The 18,449-nt window shown below is 36.6% G+C and overlaps 1 protein-coding gene across 9 annotated transcripts in view; it reads right to left on the bottom strand.

The window, feature by feature from the left end:
• The window catches only part of LOC106669983 (forkhead box protein P1), a 33,725-nt gene that overhangs the window by 7,278 nt on the left and 7,998 nt on the right, over positions 1–18,449 (bottom strand). For 4 of the 9 annotated variants that reach the window (XM_024226398.1, XM_014399924.2, XM_014399917.2 and 1 more), the window contains exons 2-10: positions 18,186–18,251; positions 17,646–17,871; positions 7,454–7,549; positions 7,226–7,370; positions 6,810–7,002; positions 5,731–5,932; positions 5,628–5,672; positions 5,469–5,545; positions 5,304–5,405 (exon numbers count right to left, since the gene is read on the bottom strand). In XM_024226398.1, the coding sequence (XP_024082166.1) occupies positions 5,304–5,405; positions 5,469–5,545; positions 5,628–5,672; positions 5,731–5,932; positions 6,810–7,002; positions 7,226–7,370; positions 7,454–7,549; positions 17,646–17,871; positions 18,186–18,251 (1,152 nt within the window). The remainder of the gene's footprint in view (positions 1–5,303; positions 5,406–5,468; positions 5,546–5,627; positions 5,673–5,730; positions 5,933–6,809; positions 7,003–7,225; positions 7,371–7,453; positions 7,550–17,645; positions 17,872–18,185; positions 18,252–18,449) is intronic. The other 5 variants (XM_024226400.1, XM_024226399.1, XM_024226402.1 and 2 more) reach the window with 5 other exon arrangements.

Genomic DNA, 18,449 nt, shown 5'->3' with positions numbered 1-18,449 from the left:
TAATCTAATCTTTCCTAACCTAATCTAACCTGTCGCTAACCCCAACCCAATTCTCACAATTTAACTATTAGTATTTCAATGATTTTTTTTTTTCATTACAAATATAAAATTTCTTTTGTACATACAAATCATTATGAAAGCAAATTGTTTAGTATTTAAGGCTTTAGGCTCAAATGGCATCTCATCAAATAAGACATCGATGTACAGAAATTGTCTTTCTTATTATACAAATTCAAATATTTATAATCGATCTGGGAAATTCAGGCACCTCACTGATTTCGATCCTTACCTATATGCTTTTCATGTGGGGAAAAATGTTTTTTTATATATAAAATAGAAAATACATGCATTTTCAAAGCTAGTTACATACATAAAAAATACGAAGTTCAAACGCGAAAATATCTTGCGTATACAAATGGCCATACACACATGTAATATCACAGATTATTCATATAAAAAAAATTTTATATAAAAAATATTACATATTTTAGACAAGAACATTAATACAGGGAAAAAGGCTATCATTTGCATTACAAATATTTTGGCCTGTTTTAAACAATTTACAGACACTTCTTTAAACATTTTATAATATCAAGAGAATAAATTTAGTTTTTTAGAATTAAAAATATTTACTTCTGTCATAAATTATGCAATTTTTAACCACTTTAACAAAGTATTTAGTAATTTATGATTGTTTTACTAATAGAATGTTATTCTTGTTCTTTTATAGCCACCATTACCTTTAATTATTTACATTAATTAACCAAACATGTGATTTTGAGTTTTGGACCTGGCATAATCTTCTGGAAAGTTTTGTAATAATGATATCCAGTCGCACTCAATGAATGCTAACATCTTTTATTGTTACAATTTTATTAGTGAAAATTATGAAGTTTAATGTGACAAACAATTATTATATTCGCTAGGAGGTGAAGTGTTGCTAACATTTGCATTACGCTTGGATATTAGTAAGATTTTTTAAAACAATGAAATGTTTATTGGCTGTTTGTTTTTAATTTATACTTTTAGAATGTACATTTTCCCATGTTAATTTTTTTCTACAATTTAAACAATATGACCTAATGAGGAAAAAAGGCTTATTTCCTTTATAGGAAATTAGAACACATGTTTAAAAACATGCCAGCCTCCTTATGCATGAATCTGATACAGTTCAAATTTATATTTGTCTTACAAAATGCTGTATAAAAATTTATTTTACAAATTTATTATCACAATTGGCAGAGACAAAAGTCTTAGCTTTTGTAGTTATAACTAGAAGTTTGAAAAAAGGCCCTTTATTATAATAATTCAAATATTAAAAGGGCATAGTTAATGAATCATTAATTTATATTATTTATCTCAACATGTCTGATATGTTTATAAAAAACTCAGGAATAAGGTTAGTTTGAAAGAAAGAAAAATAATCCCTTTGTAAAGATTTTGAAGAATATAACCCCTTCATTGGTTTGAAACCCTGTGTCCAGTAATTAAACTGGAAGACCAGGGACATTTGAATTACATGCTTCCTTTGTCTGGAAGAGTTGGCGCTTTCTCTTACCCCACAGTTTTCTACTGCTGCCCACTGAGAGAGCAATTGGAGACGTGAGGCTACAGGGAGGCAAGATCAATGATGGACTTTTTTGGTACATGGATGGGTCTAGGACACAGGAAGGTACAGGGGCAGGTTGACCCAAAAAGTAAATATTCAGTGGACAAGTGCACAATTCAATCTGAGTAGAATATATAAAAACAAAACCATAGTTATCATGTCAGAGAGCAACTGTACGTTAACCGGTAAATAAGGAAGTGGTGACAAGGGATATGAGGTCGTCGGGGGTCTTGTTAAAACTAGTATGACTAGTTAACAGAGCCTGGTACACAGTCATAGGTGGGTTAAGACATGGGGAACCATTGTCAACCATTCACCTTGGCGTCATCTTTGATAGTAATCTTACCTTAAAGCTACATTTACAAGAAATGAAAAATCACTCCTTTAAAATGCAAGACTTCATCATCAGAAGTACCTATCATCCTGCTATGTCTATCTATATAATTCACTTGTTCGACCTATTCTTGAATATGCCTCAATAATCTGGAATCTGCACTACTACACTGTTATAAAACTTCTTCAAACTGTTCAAAATAAATTCTTTCATACATATTTCAAATTAAACTGTCACAAAGGAACAAATTTTTCACTACACTCCCCGATGCATCGCATGATGATAAAACACACATGCAATACTGTGGATTTATTTAATACTTCTGTTTCCTCATTAAATGTCAGTTACTTAAAGCATAATATTTTACAGTCAGGAAAGGAAGACTGAGGCTTTGGTGGATGACCTGGAGAACCTTAAGATGAGACCTACTACCCATTCATTCTACTAATCTAAACTTTACCAAAGCCATAATATTTAATATTAAACTATATTGTTTAACTGTGTAATTAGAAATAGTTTTAAGTCCTGATTGAACAGGTTATATTTGCCTTATCCCTCAATTTTAAAGTATTACATTTTTTATTATAAAATTGTAGCTATATTATTTGAACTGGTTTATAGATTCAAATTGTCCACTTTCCTAGTCACAATCAATTGCGAGTTGTTTTTTTGAAACAACATTTCTCCCTCTTCGATGAATAAATCGAGCTAATGTTTTACACAGAAATTAACCCTTAACGTCACAGGTTTATATGTCTTGGTCTAAAGCCACAAAGCCTTAACTTTCTCTAAATAAAATAGCCAAAGGCTCAAATTCAGAAGTAGTACAGACAGCATAAGTACTAAACATAAGGAAATTTCTCGATGTATTCTGTCAAGCAAGTTGACTGGCTTCTGAGACAACCAGACTAAGGTGTAAAAGCAGTCCTAGATCATAATTATTGGTCAATTGTACATCATCTGAGACCAAACCAAGGGGCTCTATGTGACAAAATGAGAGGTCATCTCAACTTTGACTCTTTCAACTTGTCATAGATAACAGGGATCTTTGTAAGAAAAGCAACCCTAAATTTTCAGGAAGGCATAAAATATTACACTAATGAATCAAAGATGGAAAAAGGTGTAGGGGGTAAAGGATCAAATTATAGCCTAGCACGATTTAACTAGTCTCAACAATCTTCCAAGCTGAAGTCCACACAATCCAACAACATACCCAGTTCAAAAAGACAAATACAAAAGGTGCATAACTTTGCATTCTTTTGGACAATTAGGCAGCTATAAGGGTACAAAAAGCTCATGTGCTGTTAGGTCCAAACTAGTCTGGGGTATAAACTACCTAATGACCCTGAAAAAACACAACAAGGTTATCTATCTTAAGGTGGATTCAAGGACACGAAGGTATAGAAGGAAAGAAACAGGAACTAGCCCTTTCACCTCTCAGCAGACAAGATTTAAGGATAATTATATACCTCTATCTCTGCCACTCTCTGTACCAGTAAAGAAGATGGGCAAAGCAAAGACAGAAGCAGACAACCATCAGGAGAAACCAAAGGCATCGACACATATCATTTGTAAATTCAATCAATTCATATTCATGACTGACAAACAGACCAGCGAAAAACAACTTATGACGAGCAAACAGCTATTTAGGTCAAATTACGCCTTTCTGTATAAAGAACAATGACATAGAGGAGTACTGGTTAAGCAGAGCCCCCACTACAGACCACCAATTATATTTGACACATTGTAAAACAGGCAATTATAGCTAACACGATAGATAATCCCAATTTATTTTCTTTATATGGGACATTTAACAACTGCAGCAACTCTCTGATGAAAGTGTAAGCACTTATCACTCATGTTGAGGACTATCTGGAATTCAGGCTGAGGAAATGGCTTACTGGCTGATTGGGATGACCAGAGTGTGAAGTGAAGAATATGTTATGATTTTATGGAGTTGGTTATTAAGGTTATGGTGTGAGATGGACACATAACAGTTTGATATTCAACAGAGGTTTTTGGACTGAATTGGATTCTATAGGAGTTGGATATTTTGGTCAGCAGTCTCGATTTGAGTAGTCTGCTGTAGTTGAACACCTATCAGGGTAACCTAAGGTCCTAGGAAAGTCCTACCATCGACTCTGGTGCCTAGGAGTTGCTCTTTCCTTTTCCCTTCCCCGTTCCAAGTAGAGCTTGGAATCTTTAATAAATGACGTTGGACTTGTGGTAGTCTTGGTTTGAAAATAATTTGTACCTTAGCTGGAGGGTACCGGTCAACCGGAACCGAGGATGTAGTTATCAGGGTTAGATGGGTAGCATGATAGCTGGAAAGCATAAAACTATCTTTCTCAAGGCACATGAATGTCCTCCTTGGATTGCCTTACTAACCAGGGACATCACCATCATGTAAAATCATCCGGGTGTTGGTTTCAGCCGACAGGTCTGAGAGACCCACTTGAGTCCAGACGTTAAAGATACTCAGGGTTGCCTAGGATTTGAAAGAGAGAAGTTTGTATGGTCTATTAAGTGAGTTAATAGTCCTAGGTAGTGGTCACAGCGGTAGGTAGAGTAACACTGTTGAAAAATACGAGTGGACCTCAGGGTGCATTTCTTATGGACCTAGACAAGTCCTATACTTTGAGATATACAGAGGTGTGAATCACAACTTTCATGAAAGTCGACAAAATTGGAATGGGAAACAGAAGCTTCAGGAAGAACCAATATTTCTGCTTAAACTAGCTATGAAATATCCCATATGATTACCGGTAGAAACCTGTAGCGTTGAGGGTTAATAGACAAGAGTTGTTTTTATTGGTTCATTAATTTTATCATATAATAAACACAAAAAAGAAGAACATACCAATAATAATTATACTCCTGTTATCATTACAGTACATTACCTGTAATAATTGTTGTAATCATTATAACACATTACCTGATATAATTAAAATTATACATGATTGAAGGGAAATATTTACCTTTTTTACACAAACTTACATTTCGAAAATTGCTATTTTTAAAGGAAATTTAAGCAAACAGTTGTGTCACTATGTTAGTACAAAATGAATGTTTAATTTGGGGAATATTCTATTAAACATTACACAATACAAGCAAAGATAAAATAACAGCCAAATTTCATGTTATTTTTTACATTTAAGTATTATGTAGTATAACAAAATATTTGAATGACTAATTTTAGCACCAACATAATAACACTGAATACACAAAAGTTCTTAGTGAGGAAAAAACAGCCAATAAACAATTGTTCAGGCCTTTCTTTTGTTTTTTGAATATTTAGCTTCACCCATTAACCGAATATTTATTATCTAAAATAACAATATTTAAGGAATATTCGGTTACCTTCCAAGTAGCTGCATTTCTTCTAAAGTAGCAGAACGTATTTTGGAACCAATTGTAAATTTCATTCAGTGTGAGCTGCTTGTCAGGAGACTCAATAATTGACTAAAATGATCAATTATTTATTTAAAATACAAAAATAAAAAGATTTTAACGACAATAACTAACCTGTCTTATTAGAGATGCGTAGGTAAAAGGTGGCCTCACATCCGCGTTCTTATAAAACTCTTTATTCCTTTCTAATTCTGTACAACAACAAAAATTATATTTCTTACCCTTATAATATACAATATATTTAAACAAAAATTGCTAAAACAATTAAAATACCTTGTTGAACATCAAGTCCAGCTCTTTCCAGCATATAAGGTAAGCCTGAAGAAAATTGCGTGTTTAATATGAACAAACTAAAACTTTACAGCTTCTCACATACCACCAGTGAGAGAAACCGAGGATTTATCACACACTCTCCTCTTTGTCGAACTCGGTGTTGGTGGCCTCATCGGTGAAAGTCCTGACCCCCTGTTCGATCCCAATGAAGACAACTGCAATTGCGACGTTGTTACAACTGGATTTGAAGTCTGTGATACGAAAGCTGGGGATGAACTTTTCGGTAAACAACTGCTCCTAATCGCCTGACAATAAACCACATCATAAAGCTATTAGGGTAATATTATCTATGTTATATTTGTACTATGTGGTAAAAATTCAAAAATAGGCTTCATTGTCAATGAACAATGAGAGAACAACGTAACATACCTCTAACCCTATTCCTACCTAACCTAACCATTCCTAACCAAACCTTATCCATCTCTAACCCTACCCAACCTATCCATTCTTGACATACCCATGGAAAAAAATCGTATCCAGCCCAAAAATCCATGTCCAAAAAAAAGTTAATCGTCAGTTAGATATGCATCGAAAATTATAATAGAAAAATAACCCAACTCTAATTTAACACAGTACTAACCAATCCTAACCCAACCCTAACCCTGCATAACCTAACCAATCCCCAAACCGTACCTAACCTATCCATTCCTAACATAACCCAATCCATTAAAAAAAATTGTGTGATCAGCCCAAAAATCCATGTTTTAAAAAGTTAGTCATCATAGTTAAATTTGCCTTGAAAATTATCCTTTCGTTGTTCTTCATTAGAGATGATGGTAGATGATGGTAACTGATGCATTTCACCTAAGTGTGATGACAATTAAGTATATCAGCACTGACGAATGGTGCCATATATTCTTTGGAAGTGTCCAATCTTTGTGGTCATGTTATTGCCCAGTATATAGCTCAGGTCACAGGTAAAGTGCGACACCTGCTCTACTATTTTGTTATCAATAATGATTATTTTAGAGAAAAGCTAACAGCCCATCCCTAATGCTAACCCAATCCGCCTCTAATTGTAATCCTATCTTTCCTAACCAAACCCATTTCTAACCCTACCTAACAAAATATTTAATAAATAAATAATAATAAATATTTAAGGATTAAGAAATTTGTAATTACATTAGAAGCATCACTGTTGTTCGGCTCAGGTTCTGTTGAGTTTTGCTGTTTGGACATATGAAGGTGTATCATCATTGCTTGAAGCCTGTCCCTTTCCTTCTGTAACTGTAGTTCTAACTGAGACACAACTTGCATCTGTACTCTTGCTTGAGCGGTCGACCTATCGTCTAAAGTGTGTTCCTTGTTTAAATGCCTACAACAGAACATATGTACTTATCTAATCAAAAAGAAGTGTACTTACAATTTGGAAGAAAACCATTTAAAAAAACTTCTATAGTGATGAAATACATTATTTTACCCTTATATATATTTATATTATTGTATATTGTATATATTATTTATATATCTTATTATATATTATTTTATTCTATTATCATTATAAAATGAACCTTTATTATTCATCATGTTGCACTCACTTTAGAAAAGATTTCATATCTTCACATAACGTATCACAGCCAGGCCATTTACAAACTCCGTGTCCAAAAAGGAGCTGGACTTTATCTGTCTTATTCTCCATACCTACTAAGTTTCCATTTAAACAGTCGCGCCTAATAACAGGTACTAAAAGAAATCAAATATAATTATCAAAAACTATTATCTTTTTTTGTTAACAAAATATTAATAAAGATAAAAAATTTACTTACAACTAAGGGAGCTCTGTTTTTCATTAGAAATTCTAGATTCACCCTCTTCGGTTGATTGCTTTTGGCCGGAATGATCTTCTATCTCTTGAGGATGTCCTGAAATATTGATTAATTCTGTATTATAATGAAGATTTTCATGTTGAACTTAACAAATTATCATTAGACATTACTACAAACTTGTAATTTAAGCTCAGAAGTACAGGTTGGATATATCAAAAAAGCACATTCATTCATTTAAAGTTATTAATAATAAGATAACTCTGGAGAAACAAGTTTTGCCATGTTTTTTTTTTTTTTACTTCTTCAGACTAAGTAGCTTACATAAAGTGTAAACAGGCTCTTAGGACAAAATGAAAAACCTGACTGAAAAAGCAGGACTGAACATATAGATAGAGAAAGAAATGTATGAAAACTGATTGAATACACCAGTGCGCAAGAATTCCTCAACAACACCAGTAAACCAAAAATCTAATCAACATCATTTTGAGATAAATGGGAAAAATCAAGACAGAAAAAGCAAAGACATCAGAATTGATGTGACTGCAAAGTATTAACCTGGAAATAATCCAGCCACTTTGGAAAGACACTGATTCCTAGGAAATAAGCAAAGGGGAACACCAGAAAGTGCTCAACTACCTTACGGGAGGTGTGAGGATAAAGAAGGGAGAGCCTATTGTCACCAGTGACCCAAGAAAAAGAGCCATTTACATGGACCATACTAAAGAAAAACTATTTTTCTCCAGAATTTGTTCTCTCTTCTACTCTTCTGTACAATAGCTGTACAAATAGCCTGAACTGAAACCTACACCAGGATGCTGGCCCCAATAAAACTCCCAAAAATGTGCTGTCTTCAATGGTGATGTAGATGTAGATGTGATTTTTCAGGGTATAGTATACTGCGCCCTTTAAGAGCTATTGTATCCCCCGTTCTCTCCCTTCAATGGTGAACAGAAATTTGGGTTTAAGCTGGAATTTCGTACAAGTATAAAGGCACGTCAATTTTGGCATATGCCAGCTTCTGTAGTTTCAATGTTTTGGATGTAAGAAACTCCAAACAATGTGCTGTCTTCAATGCCGAACAGGAAATTTGGGTTTAATGTGGAATTCTGTACAAGACTAAAGGAATGCCAATTTTGGCATATGCCAGCTACTGTAGCTTGGATGTCAGAAACTCCAAACAATGTGCTGTCTTCAATGGTGAACAGGAAACCTGGGTTTAAGGTGGAATTCTGTACAAGTCTAATGGAACATTTTACCATATGCCAGCTACTGTAGTTTGGATGCTTTGAAATGTTAGAAGAAAAAAAACCCCAATATGATATCTTTCATAGTGAACTGGAATTTTGTTCAAGTTCAGCCTGTGGCATATACCAGTGAGACATGAGGTGTTGCTTCTGCTTCAACTATCAAATAGAGTGCAGGTATTCCAGAGTAAAATACTAAGCATGGGTGTCAGAAACTCGTACACTGAGGGCTAAAAGTAAGCACCCATCAAGGAGTGCATCACCATCAAATTCGACCAAAATTTAGCTTCAATCCAGGTTGCTGCCCACCCAGGGATCCCACCTGGATTAGTAATATAAATAGAAAGCTAAATGAAGCCAGCCTACTTTTGTCGGTGGAAAATCTGGGTTTAAGGCGGAAATTTGTGTACTTATGTACAAGTCCAAGCTAAGGCCAATTCTGGGATATGCATGCTTCACTTGGTGGAACTCCCTCAAAAATCAAATAAGAGTGCATATATTCAATTATTAAAGTGACTAATACATAAAGGTAGCAATTAATGGATCATTTTTATTGAATATACAGTCATTTCAAATCGGCAGTATTGAATGTCGATGAACCTGTTAAAGGGGCAATGGTTTTGGAAGGATAAGCACAGGTGAATCGATCCTTTTATGCAATTCCACGCCCCCCCCCTGGTTGTGACCATAAAAGGACGGCTGATCGTCTCCTTCAGTTACACCCTAGTACAATTTGTCCTTCATAGCCGTAGAATCGCCCCCCTCATAGATCGTAAACTGTTTATTCAGCCAATTAGACAATATTATTTCCCTTTTGAGCCGGTTTTTAACATACGAGAGTCTTTTTTATCGATCCGTCTCGACCCTTATTGTCTTTTTGTTCTTTTGTTTCATTGTAAATCTCCATTTTGGTTTGCCCCTGTTTTCTCTGTTTTTTTTTTTTTAATAATTTTTTTTTTGTACTGATGCATTTCGGCTCCTCGTCATCTTCAGTGAAAAGGTTGTATGAAACAGGTTTAAGTTGGGAAATAGCGCTGAATAGGCAAAACGTCATACAGGCCAAAACAGTGATGGAAAAGACCAAATTGTAGGTTCCTCATCTGGAATGATAGCAGAAACTGCATATCTTGGTCAATTGTAAGTTATAATCGGAAGAAGGATCTCTGTCATGAAAAAAAGCTCGGAGATTATCATTTATACCGAGCTTTTCCGCTCCTGCATCAGACCCTCATTTACGCCGCTCAAACTTAGCCTCTGACTAATGAACAAAAAGGTGGAAAAAACACGGAAAAGTGTGTAAAGGATCGTGTTAAGAAAGTGATACAAAGGGAAAATAAGAAATTCGAAACAAAACGAGAAGACAGCGCAAAAATAAACATTAGACATCAAGATCTTCTCCTGCACACGTCCACTGCGGGACCTATTACGTTTGACTTGCGGTTATTTCATTGAGAGTTGAAAGGACTGAGAGAATAACGCCACTTTGGACAACAAATGAGAGAAACAACTTATTCATGACGACGTTTTGGCGTCATTCACTTCGTGAAACATCTCATTCATGATGCCAATGTGGCGTCGTACGCTAATGAATCAATTCATTCATTACGACGTTTTGGCGTCCTGCGTCTATTAAAATTTCATCCTGATTAAACACTTAATACATGACACCAAGGTGAAAACAACTCATTCATAACGCTGTTTTGGCGTCATTTGCTTGTGAATAACTCATTCATGACGCCCAATTGAAACAACTCTTTCATGACGCCAATGTGAAACAATTCATTCATGATTAAATGTGGCGTCATCCGCCAGTGAACATGTTAACCTTGCATCCAAGCGCTAATTTGACGGAATACTTTTCATCTTATTTAAATAATAGGTATCAAATCGTTAGGTAGGAAGTGCTGCCCACCTTTTAAATTTGAAGCCTCTTCTGGTATATCTCGAGGCTCGCATCTTGGTCCACTCTTGTTTCTTCTTTTTATTTATGTCATTTCAATTGCTTTCTCAGATATTAGTTTTCTTTTCTTTGCTGATGATTTCAAACTGTGTCAGACCATTAAGTCACGAATTGGGTTACTAAAAATTCACCCCTCGGGCGACGGGTGTGAACAGTACATGGTTTTTTTTTTTACTCCAGGCTGGGCGATCAATCCTACCTTAAACATAATTCTGAGCCATGTCAGGGGGTAATTCCAAATAACCTCCGATTGAAGTTGGACTCGTGGTGGTCGTTGGATGCGGCGTAAGGTGAGAACAATGGATGCCACTAGCTTCCTTGTTTGCAGGAGTGACCCCAGGCGTCCGATGAAGTTGGACATTAAATAAACTTTAACCCGAAAGGGCGATGGAAAATAGGGAACAGATGACCAACACTGTGAAGGTAGGAAGGGGAGTTAACCTATAGGACTTGGACAAGACCTACCATCAGATCGGGCATTTGGGGGAAACCAGTATTTTAGGCAATTTCTTTCCCTTACTATCTTTAACCTAAATAAACTGTCCCACCTCTATTTTGGTATGGGCTTTCTGGGTTACAGAACTTCTTCATCCCTGGTGTGTTGAGAGTTGTTCAGGCCAAGATGGAAAGAGGACTTCAACTTTTTCAAATGACTGGGAAGAAGTAAGTACAAGGATTGAATAGGAAAAGCTGGTTAACTGTAGGAAATCTTTGCCAGTTCTTAGGGAGGGGGTCCATAACTTAGTGAGTAATAGTTATGATGCTATTTAATTTGTGTACATTTGAATACGGCCGAGTTGTTACGTCGATTTCCGCGTCCTTTTTTCGAACAGCTCACTTCTCACCTCTGAGGGGTTTAGTAGAGATCTTTATCTTCAATTATCGTCAATCGGTGAGGTAAATACGGATTATAAAAGAAAAAAGTGCTTTCTTTTCTTCTCCCTTTTGTGTTTTAAGGGAGGAAGACAACGAGAGAGATATCATGCAGGTGGTAGCGAGAAGGGTCGGACTAAAATCAATGGACCGTCAGAGCGAGAGAGAGAAGTTCTGTATGCCGGAGCGACCCCGTGGGGGTGGAGTAACAAATGCTGACTTAGCTTTACATGTGGAAAGAGAAGGAAAAGGGATGCCGAGTGTAAATATCAACGTTTCATCTAGATCCATTAAAGTATGGAAGAACGGCCGACTCCAGAACCTAAAACGAAGGTTCTCTGCAAATATTTATTTATGTCGGCTCTATCGTCGAATTGACGGGGACTTTTACAGATTCGATTCGGACTCTTAAAGGTCGATCAGTTTTAAGGGGGGTTCATTGAAACATTCCGAGGGTGTCTGGACAAGAAGAAAGGGGGCGATACACATCACCCCATTCGCCGCCCCTTTACTTCCAGATTCCTCTCCCAAGAGGTCAATCTTTGCAATACCCACAACCTCCTTATTGCAACATGGTGATTTCATTTATTAACCTGTGAGAGGAATTCGCTACACTAGATCTATCTAACGTTCCAATGGATTGCTATTTTCTAATCAATAATGAAAGCTAATTTTTGAGATTTAAGACACAAATGTTGATACTGTTTTTGCTTAATGGGTTCCCAGTTTGACCCGGGTGGTTGTTAGATGTTAAACCCATATTGTGCATGAATTGTTTTCTTCCATTCTTCCTAGTTGTTGCGCTTTAGACAAGAATTTAGAGAATAAACAATCAAAGGAGAATCACTCATTTATTTTTCTTCTCATAAAAATCTTTTAGAAAATGTGTAACCACCGAGAAACCTATATGACATCGTAGAGGGTTGAAAAGCTAAGGAGACACTATTTTGGAAAAGATTTCATAGACATATGGATTTGTCTTGGGTGAGTGGATGGAGATGGTTCAAACTCCCCCTCCCAAAGATACCGAGTACTCTGAGTGTGCAACGTCTGATTAATAAAAGTAAATTATCAGCTAGGATGGAGAAGGTTCAACCTCACCCGGAGAGATCTCAAGTACTCTAGGGCAAGTGTACGACGTATGGTAAGTAAAAGTAAGTTATCAACTAGGATGGAGAAGGTTCAACCCCACCCGGAGAGTTCTAGAGTATTCTAGGGCGAGTTTGTGACGTCTGGTAAGTAAAAGTAAGTTATCAGCTAGGAAGAAGAAGGTTCACCCCACCCGGAGAGTTCTCGAGTACTCGTGGGTGAGTGTGGGACGTCTGGTAAGTAAAAGGAAGTTATCAGCTAGGATGGAGAAGGTTCAACCCCACCCGGAGAGTTCTCGAGTATTCTAGGGCGGGTTTGCGACGTCTGTAAGTAAAAGTAAGTTATCAACTAGGATGGAGAAGGTTCAACCCCACCCCGAGGATTTCGAGTACTCGTGGGTGAGTGTGGGACGTCTGGTAAGTAAAAGGAAGTTATCAACTAGGATGGAGAAGGTTCAACCCCACCCGAAGAATTCTCGAGTATTCTAGGATAAGGGTGCAAATCTTGTGACTAAAAGTAGGTTATCAGCTATATAGAGAAGGGACTCTAGGGGTGTGGGTGTGATATTCTCTATATATGTATCTAAACGATGTTACGCTCACTTTTTTGGGTCTTATCGGTACACATTACATTACAAATGCCCACAATAATTTAGAAAAAAGAAGAAAGAATGAAGAAGCGTTGGCTGTTTACTACGATGGGGCGATGCTTAGTTCTGACCTCCCTGGTGGTTAACTAAGTACCCTGGATTTGATGTCATTCTAGGGTACTTAGTTAACCACCAACGTGACCATGTATCATTTCCGCCACTGGGTACACACAACATTAAGTCGTCCAATTTTCCCTGTCGGTTGAAATCAACCTCTTGCCGAAATGCCGAACGATAAGCATTATTTTGTTTTAAAATTGTCAAATATAACAAATAATAAACAGACAATTTTTTAATTTTAATTTTACAGTTCTCTTCGGCATAGCGGCATCTACATTCGTGATTCAACGCAAGTCCACACTTAAAATTTAAACATATTCAAATTACAATTCATATACAATACAATTCACAAGAGTTCAAATATAACAATTCATATTATAAAATAACCATTGAAAAAAGTCACTTTTTTGTGGGCGTACAAATCAAGTTTATAGCTAAATAACGTGACTTTTTTTTCGACTCATACCAACTTTCTTATTAATTATTAGCCGATTTTGGCTCGCTGATGTCCGCCGTTGACTCTGATTATTGGATGGAGATGTTTTCGTTTTCCACCTTTGCCCGATATCGAAAGAAACTAATACCGTGAAAAGTTAGTAAGTTTCAGTAAGGAACATTGATCATCACAAGACATGCTGAGAGATGTTTTGGGCTGGATACACAATTTTTTTCGTGGGTTGGGTTAGTAATGGCTATGTTAGGTTTAAGTTAGTTTAGTGTTAGGGAAGGTTTAGATTAGGTAAGGTTATGGTTGGTGTTTGGGACGGATTAGGTTAGCGTAATGCGAAAAAGTTCATCAAAGGACCATCGTAGAAACATAAACTAACGGCAGACCGAACTATGCGGGGGGGGGGTCTGTTGGACCAAAAACAAAGGATAGGAAACGATAAAGTTACAGGTTCATCACTGCCGATCTTAAAAATTTCACAAAAGTATTTTACGTTTTTTCTCAAAGAATTACAGAATACTATTAACCCTTAACTGCTGAATTATTTAACAATTTTAGATAGAAATCCCGTGACTTTACGTTTCCTGCAGTGGTACCGCCCATGTATTGGCAAAACAGAACTGTTTTTGCACCAATCTAAAATCTCTGTATTGGAATTTTCAATCTCCATCTTGGCCAATCAAACTGCATACGATGGTAAGGATCAAGAAATGAAGCACGTACTAGAGGTTAGGCAGATAAACCAAATTTCAATCCTTTCTGGCCCAATTTTCTCAGAGCAACGCCAAATTTAGAAATTTTGTGACAGTGAGAGAAAAAAATAGACATTTTTTGGCTGATGCAATGTTGTTACAGCCCGTGTATTGGCAAAACCGATTGTTTTGGCGCCAATTCTTTTAATGTGGGCTTTTAACGATCGGGCACAACCACCTGGATTCCCTGCAAGAATTGGCACCATTTTCCTTATTTTTATACTTTTCGATATTTGAAAAGAGTTTAAAAAAATTCAATGCTTTAACATCTTGTATCTTTTAATTGCTGTATCAATATCAATGGTATTTCCTAGGTTCGGCACTAAGGATAAGCTTAAGGATAAACTTCCAACTTGAATTTTCACTAACTGGTTATTTAAGTTGAGCCCGTGATTTGGAGATATAATTTAGAAGGTGAGGGGTGAGTGTGGAGGGGTTGAACAATGGAAATGAGTTCAATTTGTTTGGTCGGGAGTGCGGAGTGGGAGGGCTGTTATTGTGCTGACTATGCAGAACTTCGAGATTCGAGATGGCAAACGGTCCGTAGAACAAAAGGGGATTTTTTCCCCACTCTTTTCCTATTTCCTCGATACAGTTCACCTCAATTTGCTTGTTATTTTATCAATCGACGTGCATATTAGAGGGAAGGAAAACAAGCGGGCCCACCCCTTCGGAGGTGTGGGCGGTGGCTGAGCAGGGGTGGGGTTCGTCTCTACTCTCTACACCACCCCCAGATGTGAGGATCGATACGATTTAAAGAATCATTTAATGGACTACCCGGTTCCAACACCACACCGATTAATAAGAACAGCAGGGGGCGTCGGTGGCCGTTGACACGGAGCTCATCACTGTAAGGAAAAGGTCTCGGGTTCAAATCCAGCGGCCCTGCATTCGAATCCGACATACTTACAAATGGGCTTTTTTTTTCAAAAAACACCGGCACCCCGAGGGTTGATATAACCTCTGCTGTTGCGTACCCTCGTTAAAAAAAATATAAATAAATAAGAACAGCCCCTAGCCCCATATTTCCGATTACGTTGATTATCACATCCCTTCAGAATACAATAAAAAATAAAACGTTTCTTCGGCTAAAATGAGCCATGAAGCTTAGCTCAGGATTACAACAGGAAGTTTAAAAATATGGTAAAAAAGATAAGAACCTATTTGGGCAATCATACAGGCATGTTGTCATCGGACTGCTTGATGCCATTTCCAACTAGTGATAATCAATTCGTCGTGACTAGTCTTATTTCGAAAGTACCAATGGTGTCATTGTTATTGTTCTATTTTGTATTCTTTTTTTTTATCTTTCATTGAGAAGCAGAGACCCATATTACGTATCTATATGTCCAGTGGGGTCGTATCAGTAATGGGTTGCGTATGATGTCGCTGTTGATGTTTTGTTTATGCCCAATTGCAGTTAGTTGTATTTGAGATTTTGCGAACGTTTATACAGTATGTGGTTTTCTAGTTCTGCCGTGAATTCAGATTAAAATCTTCGCCGTCTGTTAAGTTATCTCTTTAGTCTTATTGGTGGCGTTCCATGTCAGTCTGCTTTGAGGTATGGCAACACAGAATTATTTTGGCACCAATCTAAAATCTCCTCCTTCGTAACTGCCTAAGTCTTCTGTTAAGCTTTAGTCTGATGTCTTGGGTGGGGATTCCAATCAATCTCCAGTCTAGGTATTGGCAACACGAACTGTTTCGTTGTCAATCTAAACTCTCCATCTTGAAATTTCTGATGACCACTTGGATTTTTCAATCCCTTCTTCCTAAATGTATAAGTCTTCTGTTAATTCTAGTCTCTTTAGTCTTGTGTGGGGATTTCAAGTCACTTTCCAGTCTAGGTATTTGCAACGTGGACTGTTTTGGTGCTAATCTAAAATCTCCATCTTAAAATCTTCAATCTCCAATTTGGAACCATTCATCTCCTTCCTAGTTGTCTACGTCTCCTGTTAAGGTTTTGACTCTTTAGTCTTGTGGGTGGCATGTTAATCTGCTTTTAGGTGTTGGCAACACTGTATTGTTTTGGTGTCAATCTAAAATCTCAATCTTGGAATCTTCCGTCTTCATCTTAAAATCTTCAAAAATCTTCAATCTCCATCTTGGAAATCTTCGGTAAATCCTTGTTGTTGGAGTACAATTGAGGGCAATTTTTTTTCAATGTAAATGTGTGTACATTTTTCTCTTTCAGCCTTGTCCTTTAGTTTTTGCTTCAGACTTTGATCAATTCGACCTGTTCTTGGATGTTCGAGGTGGCTTGAGTGAGGTTCGGGCCAGAATACAAAATTGTGTGTGGGTGGTGGTGTTGTAATGTGTAAAAAAGTCAGGTCTGATATCTGAGAATGCGGTCTCCCACCTCATTCTGAAGCGGCGGTTAAATTTTAAAACTGTTAGTGGCGGTGAAATTGATCATTGATGATCATCGGCCGCATTAGTCCACCCCCGCAAGCCCATTTTCCATCAACGGCACTGAACCTATGTTAAACCCGTACGGCAACCGAGTTGATCTGGTTTAGCATCGTTTAAACTCTGCAAATCCATTATATTTCGTGGTCTGATTGACCAAATAACGTCTTTCAATTAATTAATCTTTTTATGTAAGGATTTGGTTGAAATGAAAATCTGCAAAATTGATTCGGCACCATTTGCAGTCGATAACATATGATAAAAATGTACTAACCGTGCAACTCGTTTATTTTCGTGGAAAGATAAAAAAGGTACGAAGAAGTCGGAAGAAAATGCGTTCAATTAAAGAAGTAAGAATCTCCAACCCAAAATTGAAACATAAATGTACTTGAATCATCTTAGAAATGTGTTCGAAATTTCATAAAGGGTGAAAAAAATTTTATATGAAGATAAAAGTAATGTGGGGCTGGGCTGTATATTCTCAATTTATAAAATATTTCTCCATAAATTGATTATAAAAAAAAGAGAAAAAAGGAAAGAATTTGTATTGTTTTATCAAAACCTTCAAGATTACCAACAACCAAATTTAAACATGTAACATTGGTTATCAAATGTTAACAATGTTGCACAATTAAAAATGACTGAAAATGGAAAGTCATTTTTTATTTAGGCTAATCTATCTATCGCTTTGTCAAAGAAACGACTCACCCGAAGGTTTCGAAGAGGAGTTGGGTTGCGCTTCTTGGCTCGTCCCTTGCTGCAAGGCGTATTGCCTCTGGGACATTTGGATCTGATGGACGATCTGTTGCTGGTGTACCACCATCTGCTGAAACGGTTCAACATATTTTGATTTATCGAGTGTCTCAACCGGACGAGATTGCTGTTGAACAGGCTCTACCTCTTTCTTGTATATGTCTTCCAGATTGTCCGCCTTCTGCAAGGCGTGAAGGATAAAAGAAAAAAAGAAAACAAAAAGAAAAGTACACATTAGACGGTTTGAAGAGTAAATATAAAAGTGAGATTTGTTGTTTTGAAAAGTCCATTTTTTTAAAGTACGTAATTATATTAGTTGAGTTCTGAATCTATATGCGACAAAGCAGGTACACCGTTCGGCTACAACTCTTACCAGTGTCCAACAATGATACACATAGATCATTTTGAACTCCAATATCTTCTAAATATAACATGCTTATCATCACACAATATTTGCTTTATGTATTTATATCCAAAAATCTCATATAAAGTTACCTGGTACGATGACAGAACCTGTAGTAATTCTGGGGAAGTGGAGAATAGCCACTCCCCAAATTTATCCTGCATACAAATTAAATTTTTTAATAATCTTCGAGGAAAATAAAACATTTACGGTTAGAAAACAATGTATTAAAAAACTCTTACTGGCATATAAAAGAAACAATCATAATTCAAAAGAGAGGGAAAACTACCAATCTGGTGAAACAGATAGGTTGAACCATATACGCGAAATAAGGACAATTTAAGGTGATCATTGTT

Source organism: Cimex lectularius, unplaced genomic scaffold (assembly GCF_000648675.2).
Source record: "Cimex lectularius strain Harlan isolate CLEC.00 unplaced genomic scaffold, Clec_2.1 scaffold28, whole genome shotgun sequence".
Taxonomy (NCBI): Eukaryota; Metazoa; Arthropoda; class Insecta; order Hemiptera; family Cimicidae; genus Cimex; species Cimex lectularius.
Note: the sequence above shows the minus strand (reverse complement) of the source record. Positions and strands in the feature narration are given on the sequence as shown.